Source organism: Trichechus manatus, unplaced genomic scaffold (assembly GCF_000243295.1).
Source record: "Trichechus manatus latirostris isolate Lorelei unplaced genomic scaffold, TriManLat1.0 scaffold00177, whole genome shotgun sequence".
NCBI lineage: Eukaryota > Metazoa > Chordata > Mammalia > Sirenia > Trichechidae > Trichechus > Trichechus manatus.
In genome coordinates this window covers 3,941,646-3,959,690 of record NW_004444113.1, presented here as the reverse complement: position 1 = coordinate 3,959,690, position 18,045 = coordinate 3,941,646, and the positions used below count along the sequence as shown (strand labels likewise).

Genomic DNA, 18,045 nt, shown 5'->3' with positions numbered 1-18,045 from the left:
AGCAGCTGTACTCTGTAACACGTGGGGTCACCATGAGTGGAGATTACAGCCAGGGAAACCCTATGGAGCAGCTGTACTCTGTAACACATGGGGTCACCATGAGCGGAGATTACAGCCAAGGAAACCCTATGCAGCAGTTGTACTCTGTAACACCGGGGTCACCACTGGTCAGAGTGGATTTGACAGCAATGGGTAGCAGTAGCAGTGGCCGGACCCAAGGGCAGAAAATGTCAGCTTCAAGTGCTCCCTGACTAAGGAAAGGCCATCAAGGCTCAGCTAGAATCCCCCCATGGAAATGACGACTTTGTCCATCCACTCACTACCACGGAGGCGCCCCGCCCCTGCTGGGCCCGGGTGGCAGGAGGGTCTCCCTGGTGGTCCTGGTGACCAAGGCCCCCGTGAGTCACCTGTGAGCATGTGTCAGCCATGTGCATCTTTTAGTCGGCCATTCCCCTGACCTGCGGCCCAGTGTTACACCAAAGTTCAAATGTCTGAAGGGAAACCACCAAAGAGAAGAATTCAGAATTAAACCATCGGATAAAAGGAGAAGTCATTTGCAATGTGAACGAACACCCCTACTTCATCTATTTATGCACACAGTGTTTTGGGGATTATCTTCTAGCTTCCCCCCACTATAAAAGAAGAGTTGAGTAAAGGCCGTGATCTGTGTTTTCCTTGTTAAAAAACGTTCTTTTAAAATTCTTCCGAAGCCACACTTCTGAACTGCTGGAGGTGGCGGGGGAGGTCAGGTGGGATGTGCTGTTCCAGTCGGTGACGCGAGAAGGGCTGGCGGGAGCCCGACCCCACCCTGCAGCGGGCAGGTGTGCAAGTGTGCGCGTTTGTGTGTGTGTTATATGTGTTTGTGCGTGTCCATGTGTGAGCATGTGTGCTTGTGGGTATATGTCTATGTGAATGTTTGTGTGTGTGTTTGTATATGTGTGTGAGGGTATGTTTGTGTGTGTTTGTACGTGTGTGAATGTGTATCTGTATGAGTGTGTTTAAGTGTTTGCATGTGTGAGCATGTGTGCGTGCGTGTCTGTGTATGTAAGGGCGTGTGTGAACGCGTGTTTTGTGTACATATGTGAACGTCTGTGAGTGTATGTGTATTTGTGTATGTTTGTGTGAGCGTGTGTGCCGGGTGGTTAAGGGCTTGGGAATGCATCAGTTCCTGGTGGAGACTGACCTGTAGACTGGCAATTGCCTGTTGAGACCCCTGGTCCCTACAAGTCCTTCCTGAGGCTCAATTTTATCATTTCGTCCTTGTTTGCTGGGTGGCACCCAGAAAGTATAACCCTGGGATGCTCCTGTGTTCCTTTCCAGTCTGCTTTGGAGATTCTGAATTCAGAAGTAAAGCCGATTTTTCTTTTCTAATTGTCAGCCTCTTGGGCAACTACAAGTGAAACTGGAATCTTCTCCAAAGGACTTCTCACACCTTCAGCCTCAAGAGAGGGACCTGTTGGCTACTGGACCGCATCTGCATGCTGTAAGATGTGCTTTGAGATGAAAATGTATTTTATTTTAGAAAATATACTGTAATAAAGGTTTCAACCCCACAGAACAGCCTGGAATATTCCTCACCTCCCCATATACCCATAGGCTCACAGACTTTAAGTGCCAATGCTCCAAAACAAAACAAAACCCATTGTGTCTAAACATTTTAATAACTTGTTTAATTTTTAAGGCACACGGTTTATGTAGATCATTTTAACATCTAAAACTACAAAGTGAGCCCTAGTGACATCTGGTAGTCTACTCATTTGCCACACTGAAATGGAACATTGCAACACTGGGTTTAAAAATCTGACTCCTAAGATGTGGAACAACATGATCACTGGTGGCATATGCTAGATGTGACCTCCAAAAATGTGCAGTTAACACAGCTGACTATGGGACCTGCTGTCCCCAACAAGACCACAGGACCCAGGAAGCTGGGAATGAGAGTGGCCGCTGCATTATGGACTCCATCTTCTCTTACTAGACGTCCGCTGCCAAATCCCAGGACGGCTATTTTTAATGCATTTTTCTTTCTTCCAAGTGAATCACCCACAGAGCTGATGTATAAATGAGAAATGAGCATTTTAGCATCAACCACACGCTACACCCAACTCTGTAAGAAGGGCTTTCTGTAGGATGTGTGTCAAAGGAACTCCGCCTGATGGATAACGCTCAAGTGCTGCGGGCTCCTGACGACCATCTAAGCAGCCTCACACTGGTCTTCCCAGCCTTGGGTTGGAACCCAGCAACCCAGCCCACACAGAGCTGTTGACAAAGGCTGGTTACAGGGAGGGTGGAGGGGAAGCCACAAACTAGAAACCCTTCAGAGTCAAGAGTTTCCACTTCCTCCCTAACTTGACCTTTACCAGAACTGCCCATAACTTTCATTGCCCTGGATTTTCCCTGCCTGACCTCTACGTGAGATTAGAAGGGGCAAATACGCAGCAAGGACCAGGCTAGCCCCACAGCACATCATCCCGAGTGCCAGGCTGTGTGGGGCGCAGTTCTACGGAAACACGTGAGGTTGTCCTGAGTCTGAATCAGTTCGACAGTAACAGTGTTGGCTTGTTTTGAGGGGGGAGGGGGATGGCTTAGAGAGGGCAACCATTAAAAGAAATCAAGGTGTACTTGATGCACATTTCAATACAAGGCAGGGAGATCCACCATCTTGCAGATTATGTTAAGAGTCCTCCTGACAAGATGGTCTCCTTGCGGGGGGAGCAAGAAAAGGTTCAGAAAAGGAAGGAACTACAGACCCCAAAAGACACACTCCTCCATTTCCCCTCCTGGAACCCAAGGCTGTGGGCGTCATGGAGGAAGAGACAACACAGGCTGGGGGTCCACAGCTTCCAGTTCCAGGTGGTCCCTGCTGGTCTGCGAACTCTACAATCCTCACCTCCGAGGAAGCCTGATCACAACATCCTCTCTGGCTCTGCAGCACCGAATCTTCTTGTTTGTTTTAGGTCCTCTGTGAATGGTTGGCGATTGGGTTGGTGAAGAATATTGAGTACACCATGGATTGTCAGAAGAACGAACAAACCTGTCTTGGAAGAAGTACACTCAGAATGCTCCTTAGAAGCAAGGATGGTGAGACTTCATCTCACATACTCTGGACATGTTATCAGGAGGAACCAGTCCCCGGAGAAGGACTTCATGCTTGGTGAGGTGGACAGCCAGCGAAAAAGAGGAAGACCCCCAATGAGATAAACTGACACAGTGGCTGCAACAATGGCGTCAAATGCAGCAAGGAGCGTGAGGATGGTGCGGGACGGGGCAGTGGCTCGTTCCACTGTACACAGGGTCGCTGTCAGTTGGAACTGACTCGACAGCAGCTAACAACAACAGCGTGAACAGTTGGTAGCACAGACGGTTGGTGAAGGTTAGGGAGACCCTTGGTGAGGTGGACTGACATAGTGGCCAAACAGTGGACTCAAGCATAGTAACCATTATGAAGATGGTACAGGACCCAGCAACATTTCCTTCTGTTGTACGTGAGGTCGCCACGAACTGGAGCCAACTCATGGCAACCCAACAACAACATGGATGTCCACCAAGAGTTATCCTTACCCCTCCTCCAAAATAAAGCAGCATGATCCCATTCATGAATGCAAAATGGTGTGTGTGGTGTGAGTGTGTGTGGGAGACAGACTGAAGATTTGAAGGGCACTCGCCAATAAGTTACAAGTCATTATCTACTGTGGTGAGATTTTAGGTGATTTCTTTCCCTTCCTTCTTTATACCCTCCGACATTGGGTTAAAATATTACAATAAGCGTGTATAATTTTGTAATGACAAAATGAGTTAAGTTTTTTTTTGTTTTGAAAAAAACTAAGCTAATATTTTAGAGAAGAAAAGCAGGCTATATATGATTAAAAAAACTAATTATCAGAGACAGAGCAATTTTTTGAAAAATTGAAGGAGGAAGTGAACCAAAACCTAATTTGCCTTTGAAACTTAAACCACAAAACGCTGGTCCTAGACATCAGAGATTAAATGCCACGGATGTCAGAGAGAGGAGCTAACAGACCAGGACACCTGAGTGTGTACAGTGATAGATACTGGATGTGTTCAGACACACAAATGAGATATTACAGGACCAGGTATCATTCGGCTATGAGCGTTATTTTCCAAAGGGCAGTCGTCGGGAGAAAGCACACAGAACACACTCTTTTTGTAGCCAAGCTCGCTCGACTGTGAAACAAAGCACAAAAGAGTCCAGTGTCACTTCATTCTTTTTGCAACATCTGAATACGCGTGTACGATCTCCTGGTCGGCTGGACACGTGTTTATGAACTCGTCCCTAGCGTAGGCATTGTTCAAGTATCTCCAGAGGCCGGTCATTTCAGGAGGAAATTCAAAATCTCTGTATCTCTTGGCCACGATCTGAAAATGAAGAGGAAATAATCAGGAAAAGGGAAAACCCCTAAGGCAGGCGGCCGAATCAGACACTCCATCTTCCGAGGTGTGTGGTATGTTCTTGTTCTCAATCCCTGATGTCATCCAACCGTCCTTAGGGTACCCCAGCTCAGATTTTACACAGTGGTGTCCCGGGAGCTGGAAAGGTTACAGAGGTACTGGGTTCCACACGAGGGCTGCCCACCAGTCCTGCCCTCTGACTGATCACAGACGGCCTCTGAGAACCCCTGGCGTTAATTAGTCTGTACCTGGTTGATCTCTCCTTGTGCTGGCTGCAGAGTTCTCTTCATGCGCTCTGCTGCTGTGTTATTTTGGTGCATAATGATTCAAAACGGATTTCAGTTTACATTGTACCAGTATCACTGTAAAGTACCTTCTCTTTTTCCTACTTGCTGGGCCAGCCTGGGGGGCATGAAGGCTCAACTTACTTTCGAAACGTGCTCTAATCTAACCTCATGAAATCCCAATCACCCTACCAACCAACCAACCACAACAAAAACCGTTTCCACAGAGTCCACTCCAACTCACTGCCACCCCATGTGTGTAAGAGTAGAAGGGAACTCTGTAGGGTTTTCAATGGCTGTGATCTTTCAGAAGCAGATCACCAGGCCTTTCTTCTGAGGTACCTCCGGGTAGACTCAAACTGCCAAGCTTTCAGTTAGTAGCTGAGCGCTTAACTGTTTGCACCACCTCGGGTCTCCTAACTACTCTTCATTGTGCATCATTCCTACAGATTTCTATCCATAAACTGGATCATCCGATTATGGGCCTACTGCGTGCAGGGGACAGATTCACAAATGTAACGGACACAAATCCTGACCCTCATAGAGGTAGTCGGTGCGAGGGTGGGGCAACCGAGAGCGAACACCATGAGAGACACAGCAGTGTGAGGTCTGTCTCCTTCTACCAGGAGGGGTGCAGTCGGGGAAATTATCACAAGGGGGCATATCTCAAAGCTGCAGCCATCTGACTGGGACCCAGAGCTACAAAGACCCTTTCTCTTTGTTCTCCCCATGGCAATGGTCCTTGGGATGTCTGAACAAACCGAGCATGGGATTTACCATCAATTACAAGACCTTTGGGGCTGCTTCTCAGGTTTTGGAGGCCAGGAGACACGGACATAGCGTGGCCGCAAAACAGGACCATATAACTTTTAGAAAACCTGCTAAATTGTTTAGCATCTTTTGCTTGATGTTAACCTCACTGATAAACCGAAAACCAAACTCGGTACCGTCGAGTCAATTCCATCTCACGGCAACCCTATAGGACAGAGTAGAACTGCCCCGAAGAGTTTCCAAGGAGCACTTGGTGCATTTGAACTGCTGACCTTTTGGTTCTCAGCCATAGCTCTTAACCACTGTGCCACCAGGGTTTCCAGCCTTGCTGATGGCGACATTAGGAACTCCGCTTCCCTTTAGTTTGCATTTGCCTGGGTTCCCTCGGCCCGTCCTTTTATTTTAACTGTGCTGAGTAACTTTGTTCAGTGTGTGCCTCTTATAGATGTCATCTTGTTTTCAGATTGTTGTTTGAATTTAATATTTACTTTGTTTTCTGTCACCTGTGTGTGTGTGTGTGTGTGTGTGTGTGTGTGTGTGTGTGTGTGCACGCGTGCATGTACTTCCCTTTCTGGTAATTTTGAAAGTTTATGGTCTGTTTTAACTCTTCAGTGGTTTCCTATAGCTTTAAGTAACAGGGATTCTCTATTTCTCGATTTTTATCAACTTTAGGTGGTATCCGCTGACTTCTGACTGTGACAAACGAGGAAATTAGTATATCTGCTTGTCTTCCCATTTCTTCTCCATTACCCCCCATTCCAACTTGCGTAACCATATCCACAGTTAACCTTTTCTGATTCTGCTTGGTAACTGTACTTCCCACTGTTGTCAGTCTCGCTGTTAGACTTAAAGGGGCTCTACGTTTATCACAGGCGACCTCGGGTGGTGCTGCGCTTGGCTGGTAACTGAAAGGCTGGGGGTTCGAGTCTACCTACATGGTGCCTCAGAAGAAAGGCCTGGAGGGCTACTTGAAAACCTATGGAGCACAGCTCCGCTCTGACACACGTGGGTCACTATGAGTCGGAATCAACTCAATGGCAACTGGTTTGGTTCTGGGTTTATGTTTCTCATCGTCCTTTTACCCCACACAGCTTCTCTGTTCCTAGGATCTTTATTTTAATAATCACTGTCTTATGTCATCATACAAACGGCGACTCCGGACTGCTTGCTGCATTAAGACCAGAAGTCTAGGTAAGAACAACAGTGTGGCTGGATATGAGAGTCTCAGGTCACACATCCTTTCCTGTAATAAACCACTGTCTTCTGGTTTTAAATGGGGTCACGAAGCTGTATGAGGCCAGTCTGAGTTTCTTACCGTGTACATGGCTTTGTTATTTATTGTTCTGTTGTTGTTATTATTATTGCCTGGGTGCTTTAAAAAGCTATTTTTTATCCTCAAGTTTCGGTAATTTATTAGAGATGTCTGAATGTGGCTTTTTCTGGATCAGTATTTTCCTAAACATGGTACATCCATGCTCTGACAGGGATCACAATAGAGGGTCCCGGACAGAACTGGAGAAAAATGTAGAACAAAATTTTAACTCCCAAAAAAAGACCAGACTTACTGGTCTAACAGAGACTGGAGAAACCCCAAGAGTATGGCCCCCAGACATCTTTTTAACTCAGTACTGAAGTCCCTCCTGAGGTTCACCCTTCAGCCTAAGATTAGACAGGCCCATAAAACAAAACGAGACTAAAGGGGCAGGGACGAGAAGACAGGAGGGGACAGGAAAGCTGGTAACGGGGAACCCAAGGTTGAGAAGGGGAGAGTGTTGACATGTTGTAGGGCTGGCAACCAATGTCACAAAATATGTGTATTAATTGTTTAATGAGAAACCAATTTGTTCTGTAAACCTTCATCTAAAGTACAATTTTATATATATATATATATATATATATATCATGGTATGTCCATTTACACTGAAAGTTCAGGCCGTCCATTGGTCTAAGATAATTTTCCCTTATTTTTTCCTTTGAACCCTCTTTTCCTTTCCTGTTCCCCTGTCACTGACGATGCGTATCTGGGATCTCTCTAATCACTTTTATCTCTCTGGTCTGCTCCATTTGATTCTGGACAATTGTCTCAGGCCTGTCCTCTGAACCCCTCATTAATTCCTGCAATGTTTCTTCTGCTTCTAATTTTATTTCTGCAATTATTTTATTTGTCTTTCATCTTTTTTGAGGCTACCACGAGTCAGAACCAACGTGATAGCAACAACATCGACAATCTTTTTTTTTGAGCTCTGCCAGTCTTACTTCCACCTCCTTTGTAAGATTATCATTTGTGACATCTTGTGTCGTCTTTGAGCTTTTTCTCAGAAGGCCCACATTCTCTTTCATCTCTCTGAGGCTGCAGAGAAATATTGGTCTGGAACGTTCTTTAATTTTTCTGGAATAATTCTTTATCAGGTACGTATTTCTGATCTCCCTCTTGCTTTTTATTTCCTTGTCTTTATCCCCTTCTCCTCCCCTTTTTTATTATTTCTGTCTACATAAAGGTCCCGTAGAGATTCTTTCTGGTTATTAAAAACCAATTGCCATTGAGTCAATTCTGACTCATAGCTACCCATGTGTATCAGAACAGGACTGTGCTCCACAGGGTTTTTGGTGGCTGATTTTTCAGAAGTAGATCACCAGGCTTTTCTTTTCAGGCTCCTCTGGGTAAACTCAAACCTCCAGCCTTTCAGTTAGCAGCCCAGGACATTAACTGCTTGCACCACCCAGAATTATAACCCATCAAACCCTTTGCTGCTGAGTTGATTCCCACTAACAGTGACCCTACAGGACAGAGTAGAACTGCCGCATAGGGTTTCCAAGTAGCAAACGGTGGATTCGAACTGCTGACCTTTTGGTTAGCAGCCTGTCTCTCAACCACTGCACCACCAGGACTATGAGGGAGATAGGGTCGCTATGAGTCAGGATCGACTCGATGGCAATGGGTTTGGTTTTTGGTTTTTTACTGAACCTATCACTTGCTTATAAACAGTGTAGGGGGGGGCTCTGAAAGACTGAGGTGGAGTGGTTGGCACATCAGTTTGGATATTTAGCTTCCAAATACCCTCTCATCAAACTGCTCCATACTCTCTCCCAGGAGAACACTTCTCTGCTCCCAGCATCCTCCACCCAGAGGTTCACAGATTAGATAGGAGGTCACCATCACTGAAAAATGAAGCCAGGACTATTTATAGTCCATCTCCTAACTGCTCAGGCCTTGTTTCATTTCTCTGCTCACAGTAGCTGCAAAGTAGAATATCACTTCCCCTCTCTCCTCCACTCTGCCTCCCCTCCAGGCTGTTCCTTTGGGGTAGGGACTAGGTCACAGATATAAGGATGTCTCCTCTGTCTGGTTCCTCCTTCAGTGCTGCCTCTCTAGGGCTCCGTCCAGTGATGCTCTCTGCTGCTCCCATGGCCCACTCCAAACACTAATTTGAGGCTGGATGTTTCAGGACAGTACTATTTGCTTTCAGCGAAATCTGAATCTTTCAAAGGATGTGGACAAGCACGTCGTGGCTCCGGGGCCCCTCCAACTGGATGAAATTCCTCAGTCTCTGAGTTAGTGATTCGTCCCTTTCTAGTTTTAGGAAAGATGAAGCTTCTGCTCCACTTTTTCATACTGCTTTTGCTGAGTTTCAGGAGGAGAAATAAAGCAAAAATTCCTTTACTCTCTCATCTTTTACCATAAACTCCTTTAGGCTGGTTCTCATTTCCTTTCAGAAGTACTCCGTGGAAGATAATTAAGCCATTTGGCATTTTAGTGCTCAACAGCTTTGAAGGTTTTGCTGCTAAGTCTTATACTGGAGTCAGGGATGGCTTTAAGTTACTCTGAAGTTGAACACTCTACTGAAATTTAAAATGGTCTCCTTTATAGGAGCTAAACAGGTGGCAATTAATGTTGAATGGCGAGGCTATTTCTCTTGCTCTTTGCCAATCTCCATGCACTTTGCAACGCTACACTAGTCATAAGAGAAACAACACAGAGCAAGCCACATGACGGCATCACCAAGATGCCAACCCGGGTAGAGACATCTCAAAAGTAGAATAAAGCTACAGAACCCAACACAGGGAACCAGAGGTGTCAATCTGACATCGATGACAACTTCAAAACAAAAAGGGGGAAGGAATGGTGTAGTTACAGGCTTCCATGTAGAGAGGAAGTCACGGCAATATCTAAATGTAACGGACTGTTTCAAACACAGGATGATAAAGATAAACCTCACAGTAACCACAAAGAAAATTAACAAAGCTATCCCCAAAATAAAGAAGAAAATCAAAAAGACTCAGTAAACACAAAATCGACAAAAACGAAGGAAAGGAAAACACAATCCATGAACAGAAAGAACTCAGCACAGAAAATTCAGCGAAACAAAGAAACTGTCAACTTCACAAAAAAAAGCATAACGAAACGACAGCAGTAAATTCATATCTATTGATAATCACACTGAATGTAAGTAGGCTAAATACAACAGTGAAGAGACAGAGAGTGGCAGAATGGGTTAAAAAAAAAAAACACGACCCATCAAAATGTTGCCTACAAAAGACACACCTCAGATAAGACACAAAGACATAAAGAGGTTAAAAATCAAAGGATGGAAAAAATATATCGAGCAAACAGTAACCAAAAAAGAGCAGGAGCAGCAATATTAATCCCCGATAAAACAGACTTTAAATCAAACTCCATCGTAAGAGACAAGGGAGGACATTATATAATGATTAAGGGGTCAAGCCACCAAGAGGACATAACCATAATAAATATCTACGCACCCCATGACAGAGCTCCAAAATACATAAAACAAACCCTGCCAGAAATGAAAAGCAGAAATACACAGTTCTACAATAGTAGTAGGAGACTTTAACACACCACTTTTGACGACAGAACAACTAGAAAGAAACTCAGCAAAGATACAGAAGATCTAAATACCACAATCAATCAGCTTGACCTCATATACAGAGAACTCCACAAAAGGAAACATACTGTATGAGGCCACTATTAGAAAACCTTACAAAAACTCAAGAAAAAGTTTACACATAGACACAATCTTCAGTGGTTATGAGCGAGGGAAGGGGTGGGGGGAGATCACCAAGCACACAGTAGGCAAGTGTTAATTTTGGTGAAGGGAAGACAATAATACACAATATAGGGGAAGTCGGCACAACTGGACCAAGGCAAAGGACGACACTTAGAGGAACACAGCAAAAAAAAAAAAAGAAAAAAAATAGAGGTACCCACGGCAAATACTACAGCATATACAACCATACAACAACAGTAAAAACAGTAACTCGCAAGCAGATACAGAGGCAGATCTGCACGCTGAGTGGGGGAAGGAGGGTGTACAGGAGCATACCCACGTAAATACATAGGTTAGGCTGGATATTTTTACATATATATTCGTATGTAGAGCATGTATATTCATATATAAAATAGAGCACAAAGGGCACAGTCATAGAACCTTCCGAGACACATTCAAACGCCTTGAGGAACCAAATTTCTGGGGCTGAGGACTGTTGACCATGGTTTCGGGGGACATCTAGGTCAACTGGCATAACATAGCTCACAAAGAAAATGGTCTACGTCCTGCTTTGGTGAGTAGTGTCTAGGGTGTTAAAAGCTTGTCAGAGGCCATCTAAGATACATCTACCGCTTCCATCCTGTCTGGAGCAAAGAAGAATGAAGAAAACCAAAGACACAAGGAAAACATTAGTCCAAAGGACTAATAAACCACAGCCTCCACCAGCCTGAGCCCAGAAGAACTAGATGGTGCCTGGCTACTACCACAGTAGAGGGCCCTGGACAGAGTGGGAGAAAAATGTAGAACAAAATTCAAATTCACAAAAAAAAACCAGACTTACTGATCTGACAGAGACTGGAGGAACCCCCAAGACTATGGCCCTCAGACACCCTGCTAATCAGAACTGAAACCACTCTCCAAGTTCACCTTTCAGCCAAAGATTAGACAGGGCTATAAAATAAACAATAACATACGTGAGGAACGTGTTTCTTAGTTCAATCAAGTACACGAGACCAAATGGGCCACACCTGCCCAAAAGCAAGACAAGAAGGCAGGAGGGGACGGGAAAACTGGACGAATGGCCATGGGAACCCAGGGTGTAAAAGCGGAGAGTGCTGACACATTGCGGGGATTGCAAACAAAGTCACAAACAATATGTGCATACATTTTTGAATGAGAAACTAATTTGCTCTGTAAACTTTCACCTAACGCTCAAAAAAAAGAGCCGAGAGGAATCAAGTCTGTGGATCATTCAAACGTTAAAAACGACAATAACAATTCATATAAACTAAAAAGAAAAAATTGCCATCGAGTCAATTCTGACTCACAGAGCCGAGTGCTTAACAGCTGGCCCCACCCAAGGCTCCTACTCTAGGCACAGCAATGACTAAAAAGCACTCACTACAAGTGACTCGGGGCAGTGGTGGCTCAGTGGCAGAATTCTTGCCTTCCACGCAGGAGACCCGGGTTCAACTCCCGGCCAGTGCACCTCATGTTCAGCCATCACCCATCTGTCAGAGGAGGCTCGTGTGTTGCTATGATGCTGAACAAATTCCAGCAGAGTTTCCAGACTAAGACAGACTAGGAAGAAAGGCCTGGTGATCTACTTCCAAAACTCAGCCAGTGGAAACCCTGTGGATGACAAGGGTCTGATCCCATTGTGCATGGGGTCGCCATGAGTCGAGGACCGACTCAGCAGCAGACAACAACAACAACAAAAGCAACTGAATCAGAACTCAACTACATAAATATCCTGCTGGCAAATGTCTCCTGAAGTCAGCAGGGGTCCAGACGCTTTCATCAAACATTAGATGCGGGGGCACTAGAAGAGTTACTGAAGAGATCATTCGTTTGAGGGATCAACACCATCTTCAAGGCTTGCGTTCCAAGCTGGTAGCCCCAGTAGCCCCGGTGATCTCAAGCCAGATCTGGTGCCCTGTCTTCCCCAAGAGTGAAGGGAGAAGAAAGAAGCTGAAAGGGGAATGGACGGGAGGGAAGGAAAGAGCAGGAAACTATGCAGGAAGAGAAAAGCAAAGGTGGGCTGCGGAGTCACCAGGGACAACGCGGGTGTGGGGGAGGGCAACGATGGAGCATCAGCACCACAGGTGGTGTAAACTGAGTTTGTAATTTCTAAATGGCGGTTACATGTGTTACGACAACATAGGGCCCCTGACTTGTATTTCCCTGTATCTTTACACCCCACATCCTCTACCCTTATACCAAGACCCTAACTCTGGACCTGGTGGGACTATAATAATCAAGATGCCCAGAGCTCTGGGGTCACTGGGGCTACTGAGGGCTGAGACCACAGCAAGAGTGATGGTAATAATAAACTACTAACAGGTTTGGTGCTCTGGTGGCGCAGTGGTTAAGCGCTCAGCTGCTAACCAGGAGGTCAGCAGTTCAAATCCACCAGCCGCTCCTTGGAAACTCTATGGGGCAGTTCTGCTCTGTTCTATAGGGTCACTATGAGTCAGAATCAATTCGACGGCAGTGGGTTTGGTTTTTGATATTTTATTAACAAGTTATTAAGTGTTGAAAAGCAAAGATGTCACTTTGGGGATTAAGGCGCACCGGACCCAAGCCATGGTATTTTCAATACCTCACATGCAGGCAAAAGCTAGACAAGGAATAAGGAAGACAACAAAAGAACTGGTGCCTTTGAGTTATGGTGTTGGTGAAGAGTTTAGAATACACCATGGACGGCCAAAACAACGAACAAATCCGTCTTGGAAGAAGTACAGCCAGAAGGCTCCTTAGAAGCAAGGATGGTGAGACTATGTCTTCCATACTTTGGACACGTTGTCAGGAGGGATCAGTTCCTGGAGAAGGACATCATGCTTGGTAAAGTAGAAGGTCCGTGAAAAAGAGGAAGACCTTCAACGAGATGGACTGACACAGTGGCTGCAACAATGGGCTCAAACACAGCAATGATTGTGAGGACAGCGCAGGACTGGGCAGGGTCTCCTTCTGTGGTGCACAGGGTCGCTGTGAGTCGGAATCTACTTGATGGCATCTGACAGCAACAACGTTAACATCTGTAAGTGGCAGAGAGGCTGGGAACGCTGATGAGAGAGCAACAACTAAGGAGTCAGTGTGTGAGACCGTCTGCCTTTTAATCCAGGGGCCACCCTCAGAGGTTCGGATTTAGTAGGCCAGCGGATGGGTCAAGGGGAGGTTACATTTCTAAACATCTCCCCAAACAATTCTTATGTCCACTAACATTGGGGAACCACTCATCTGTTGTTGTCAGAGCCCATTAGGTTGGCCCCAACTCATGGCGACCCCACGGGCAAGAGAAGGGAACGCTGCCTGGTCTGGCACCATCTTCATGATCACCGGGATGCTCAAGTCCATTGTTGTGGCTGATGTGTATTCTGAGTGCCTTCTACTGTAGGGAGCTCATGTTCCAGCACTACACTGGACAGTATTCTGTGATCCATAGGGTTTTCATTAGCTAATTTTCAGAGGTGGATTGCCAGGTATTTTCTTCCTAGTCTATCTTTGTCTGGAAGCTCCGCTAATACCTGTCCACCATGGGTGACCCTGCCGGTATTTGCCATACTGGTGGCATAGCTTCCAGCATCACAGCAACATTGAAGCTATCACAGCAGGACAAACTGACAGACGGGTGTCACGGCACTTAGTCTGGCAGAGTCCCAATAAGCAGCTGTCGGCTGCTCCCTGGCTGTGGAGAAACGATGTTACGAGCTGACAGGTCACGTCCCCGTTATCTCTAGAAAGGGCTGTGTGTATCCCAAAAATCACCCACAATTAACAGTGTTCACGTTTTAAAACTCCCAGACTCCACACAGCATCTCCAAGCCTCAGCGCTAAATGCCAGGCGTGAGCAACGTACTCCCTCCAGTTGCTTCTGTACAACCTTGCTGTGGGCTAGGGGTGGGGTGTGAAGGCTTCAGAAGAGGGGCAGATGGATGGAGGGAGTGGGGCCAAACTCGGCGCTTCTTGAGAAGACCTGAAGCCCTTCCTTCTACGCGCCCGAAACTCGGGCTGTGGGGCAGATGCCACAGACACAAACAAGCGGGGTTTAATTCAAGAGTCCACATTTTAGATTGTTTAAACATCTGGCAGAGACACAGGTCAAAACAAACTCAGAGAAAGCCCCATTCATTCATGCGTTCAGCACACACAGGAGGGACGGCCAACCTTGATGATATGAAGCTTGGGTAAGAGGTTGCAGTCAGCTAGGGTGAGCTCATCCCCATCCAGGAACTTCCTTCCAGAGACAGGGATGTCCTCGGCACTGTAGGGGTCTATCTCATCAGGCAGAGGGCTACTCAGGTAACCATCCAGCTTCTTCAGGGCCTTTAGCAGGTTTTTTTCATAAACTAAAACAGAAAAGCAAAAAAACAGTAAGCTATGCCACACAAGTCCGTGCCTCACTTCTCCAGATGTGGACGGAGGAAGGCGCTGGTTCCCCTTCTTATGGAGACCCGGGCAGGCAGCAGTGGGGCTGTGGGAAGGACGGGTGTGGATTTAGAAGCTCCGAGTAAAGGACTCACTGCTCACTGGAAAATAAATCTGCTGTCTACACAACGTTGTTACTTCCAGAACCCTTCTGTTAATTCAAAAATATTTCTGGAAATACTAAAATGATGTAGGTGCTGGCAGAACATCATTTAAAAGGATTGGAGGGTGCGTTTGGAAACACCTGGATGGTGATCATCTTCCCCCAAAAAATATTGTTTCCTGGGTTCTCGTTCTCTAGAAGCACTCGGTCATTGGGAAGATCGGAGGTTAGAAATATTTTCTAGATCTAGATACACCTCTTCAAAAAAAAACAAACCTGTGGTCCAGTCAACTCTGATTCATGGAGACCCCGTGTGTGTCAGAATAGAACTGTGCTCCATAGGGTTTTCAATGGGTGATTCTTCGGAAGTAGATCAGCGGGTCTTTCTTCCGAGGCACCTCTGGGTGGAGTCAAACCTCCAACCTATCGATCAGCAGCCGAGCAATGAGTGTGCAATTCATAAAAAAATTACAGGTGGGCTTGCTCTTACGTGGCCCCTTGACACCCCTCTCCACCCTGCAAAGTAAGTCAGAATTTCTGATGTCTTACAAGAAGCCACACTAGAGGCCGAGTGGAAATCCCTTCTAAAAACAGAAAACAGGACGATGGGGAGGTACTCACTGTCATTTGCATCCTTCTTGGTGTTTTTTATAAACGCAGAGAATTTGGCAAACACATCATTTCCTGCAGAGTTAGATTCAGGGTGTTGGGTCCCCAGCTTAGGGTACCTGGAAAAGTTCAAATTTGGAATATCACAGACAAGCAATCTTTGAGTTGTGGTGATACAATGGGGAGAAAAAGTCTCGTGCTGGACACTCAGGTTTGATTCCCGAGCCGCGCAGCCACCACCCATCTGCCAGTGGAGGCGTGTGTTGCTATGATGCTGAACAGGGTAAAGCAGAGCTTCCAGACTAAGTCAGAGTAGGAAGAAAAGCCTGGTGATCTACTTCTGAAAATCAGCCAGTGAAAACACTATGGAGCACAATGGTCTAATCTCGCTGTGCATGGGGTCACCATGAGTTGCAAACCCCTTAAATGTGTCAGCACTCTCCCCCATTTCCTCCCTGGGGTCCCCGTGTCCATTTGCCCAGCTTTCCTGCCCCTACCATCCTTCCAAACTTTGCTTTGGGTAAATGCTGCCCTTTAGGTCTCATAGAGTTGATTGTTCTGGAGGTGTACATCCCTCACTGGTGTTATTGTTCATTTTATAGGCCTATTGTATGGCTATAATGTGATCTCTGGGAGTGACTTCAGTTTCAAGTTTGAAGCGTGTCTAAGGGCCATAGTCTCGGGGGTTCCACCAGTCTCTCTCAGACCAGTAAGTCTGGTCTTATTTATGTGTCTGAATTTCGTTCTACCTTTCTCTCCACTGTGTCCATGACACACTACAGTGGTCCCGGTCAGAGTAGTCGGTGGTGGTAGTCGGGCACCATCTAGTTCTTCTGGTCTCAGGCTAGTGGAGGCCGTGGTTCATGTGGTCCATTAGTCTTCTGGGCTAACTGTGCTCCACTGGCTTTTCAGTGGCTGATTTTTCAGAAGTAGATCACCAGGGCTTTCTTCTGAGGTACCTCGAGTGGACTCGAACCTCCAACCTTTTGGTTAGCAGCCAAGTGTGTTAACTATTTGCACCAGCCAGGGACTCCAGCGTACCTAAGAAATGGCTAATCTACAGAACGCCACCCCACCTCCTCCCCACTTCCTGCCTTCAAGCTCTAATTGCCAAAGGCAGACGCAGAGCAAAGAAATCCAGGCCACCTGAACTCAAGTGTTCTAATCTTGCGCTGTGTTTTCTGCGGTTCACCACCGACGTGGCTAAGGAAGTCAGTGCACAGGCCCCAGGAAACCAAGCACACAAAGCCAAAGGCTCTTGAATTGTCTTTTAAGGGGAAAAAAGTGACAAACGGGTTGTGAACACCAGCTTTAGGAGGCCTACCTCGGGGGAGCTAACTTCTCCTCTAAGAACTCCTCGATCTTATTCACGTCCGTCTTGACTTCGCCATCAAAAGTCATGAAAGGGGGGTTGGTTCCAGGCGCCAGGTTCTGCAGGTCCGCTGGCTTCCTGGGTGGCGTAAACAGCAGTGTTTGTAGGCAGGGGCTGCATCTGGATTCACTCCCAACGCTTAGCTTCGCCCGCCCCAATTTAAGAGAAATAACCCTTGAGAACTTCAAAGCAGATTGTGGGTTTACAAAGTGTTTTACTGGCAGTGAAAGCAAATGCATTTGCAAAAAAGTTACAGGCTGGAGTCTCCCGTGTGGCCCCTGCTTTGGATACACGGGTGAAAATGCTCCCCAGAGTTCTCAGCGGGAGAGATGCCCAGTTAGGCTTCTGACACACACGGTTGACCAGCAACTGGGAGAGCAGCTTCCTCATGATGCTGCCGGCCCTCCCCTTCCAGATTACACCCTGTCCCATCCTGTAATGTCACTGCGGGCCGCACGTGGGTTTTAGTTCAGGCTTCTGACCAAGAACAGACACTGGCCATGGTATAGCCCACAGGTCCTAGGGGTGTGTGTGCGCCTGAGTGTGTGGTGTGTGCATGTGTGTGTCTGCATGCGTGAATGTGGCGTGTGTGCATGCACGTGCATATGTGGATGTGCACATGTGTGGATGTGTGTGTGCATATGGATGTGTGGTGTGTATGTACGCGTGTCCATGTGTGTGTACATGGGCGTGCATGCATGTACGTGTGTGTGTGCATGTGGGGTGTATGCATATGTGTGGATGTGGGGTGTGTGGATGTGTGTGCATCTATGTGCCATGTGTGGATGTGGGGTGTGCATATGTGTGTGTACGTGTGTGTGCATGTGTGTGTGCACATGTGGATGTGAGGTGTGCACGTGTGTACATGTGTGTGCATGTGTGTGTGCACGTGTGAATGTGGTGTGAACACATGCATGTGCACCTGTAGGTGTGGATGTGAGGTGTGCACGTGTGTACGTGTGTATATGTGTGTGCATGTGTGTGTGCACGTGTGGATGTGGTGTGAACACATGCATGTGCACCTGTATGTGTGGATGTGAGGTGTGCACGTGTGTACGTGTG

At 46.6% G+C, this 18,045-nt stretch overlaps 1 protein-coding gene across 1 annotated transcript in view; it reads right to left on the bottom strand.

Moving 5' to 3' along the window:
* Positions 1-4,215: 4,215 nt before the first annotated feature.
* The window catches only part of CLIC6 (chloride intracellular channel 6), a 14,599-nt gene continuing 769 nt past the window's right edge, over positions 4,216-18,045 (bottom strand). Inside the window, exons 2-5 of the mRNA XM_023741297.1 lie at positions 16,936-17,061; positions 15,624-15,730; positions 14,639-14,820; positions 4,216-4,377 (exon numbers count right to left, since the gene is read on the bottom strand). Coding sequence (XP_023597065.1) covers positions 4,216-4,377; positions 14,639-14,820; positions 15,624-15,730; positions 16,936-17,061 — 577 coding nt within the window. The remainder of the gene's footprint in view (positions 4,378-14,638; positions 14,821-15,623; positions 15,731-16,935; positions 17,062-18,045) is intronic.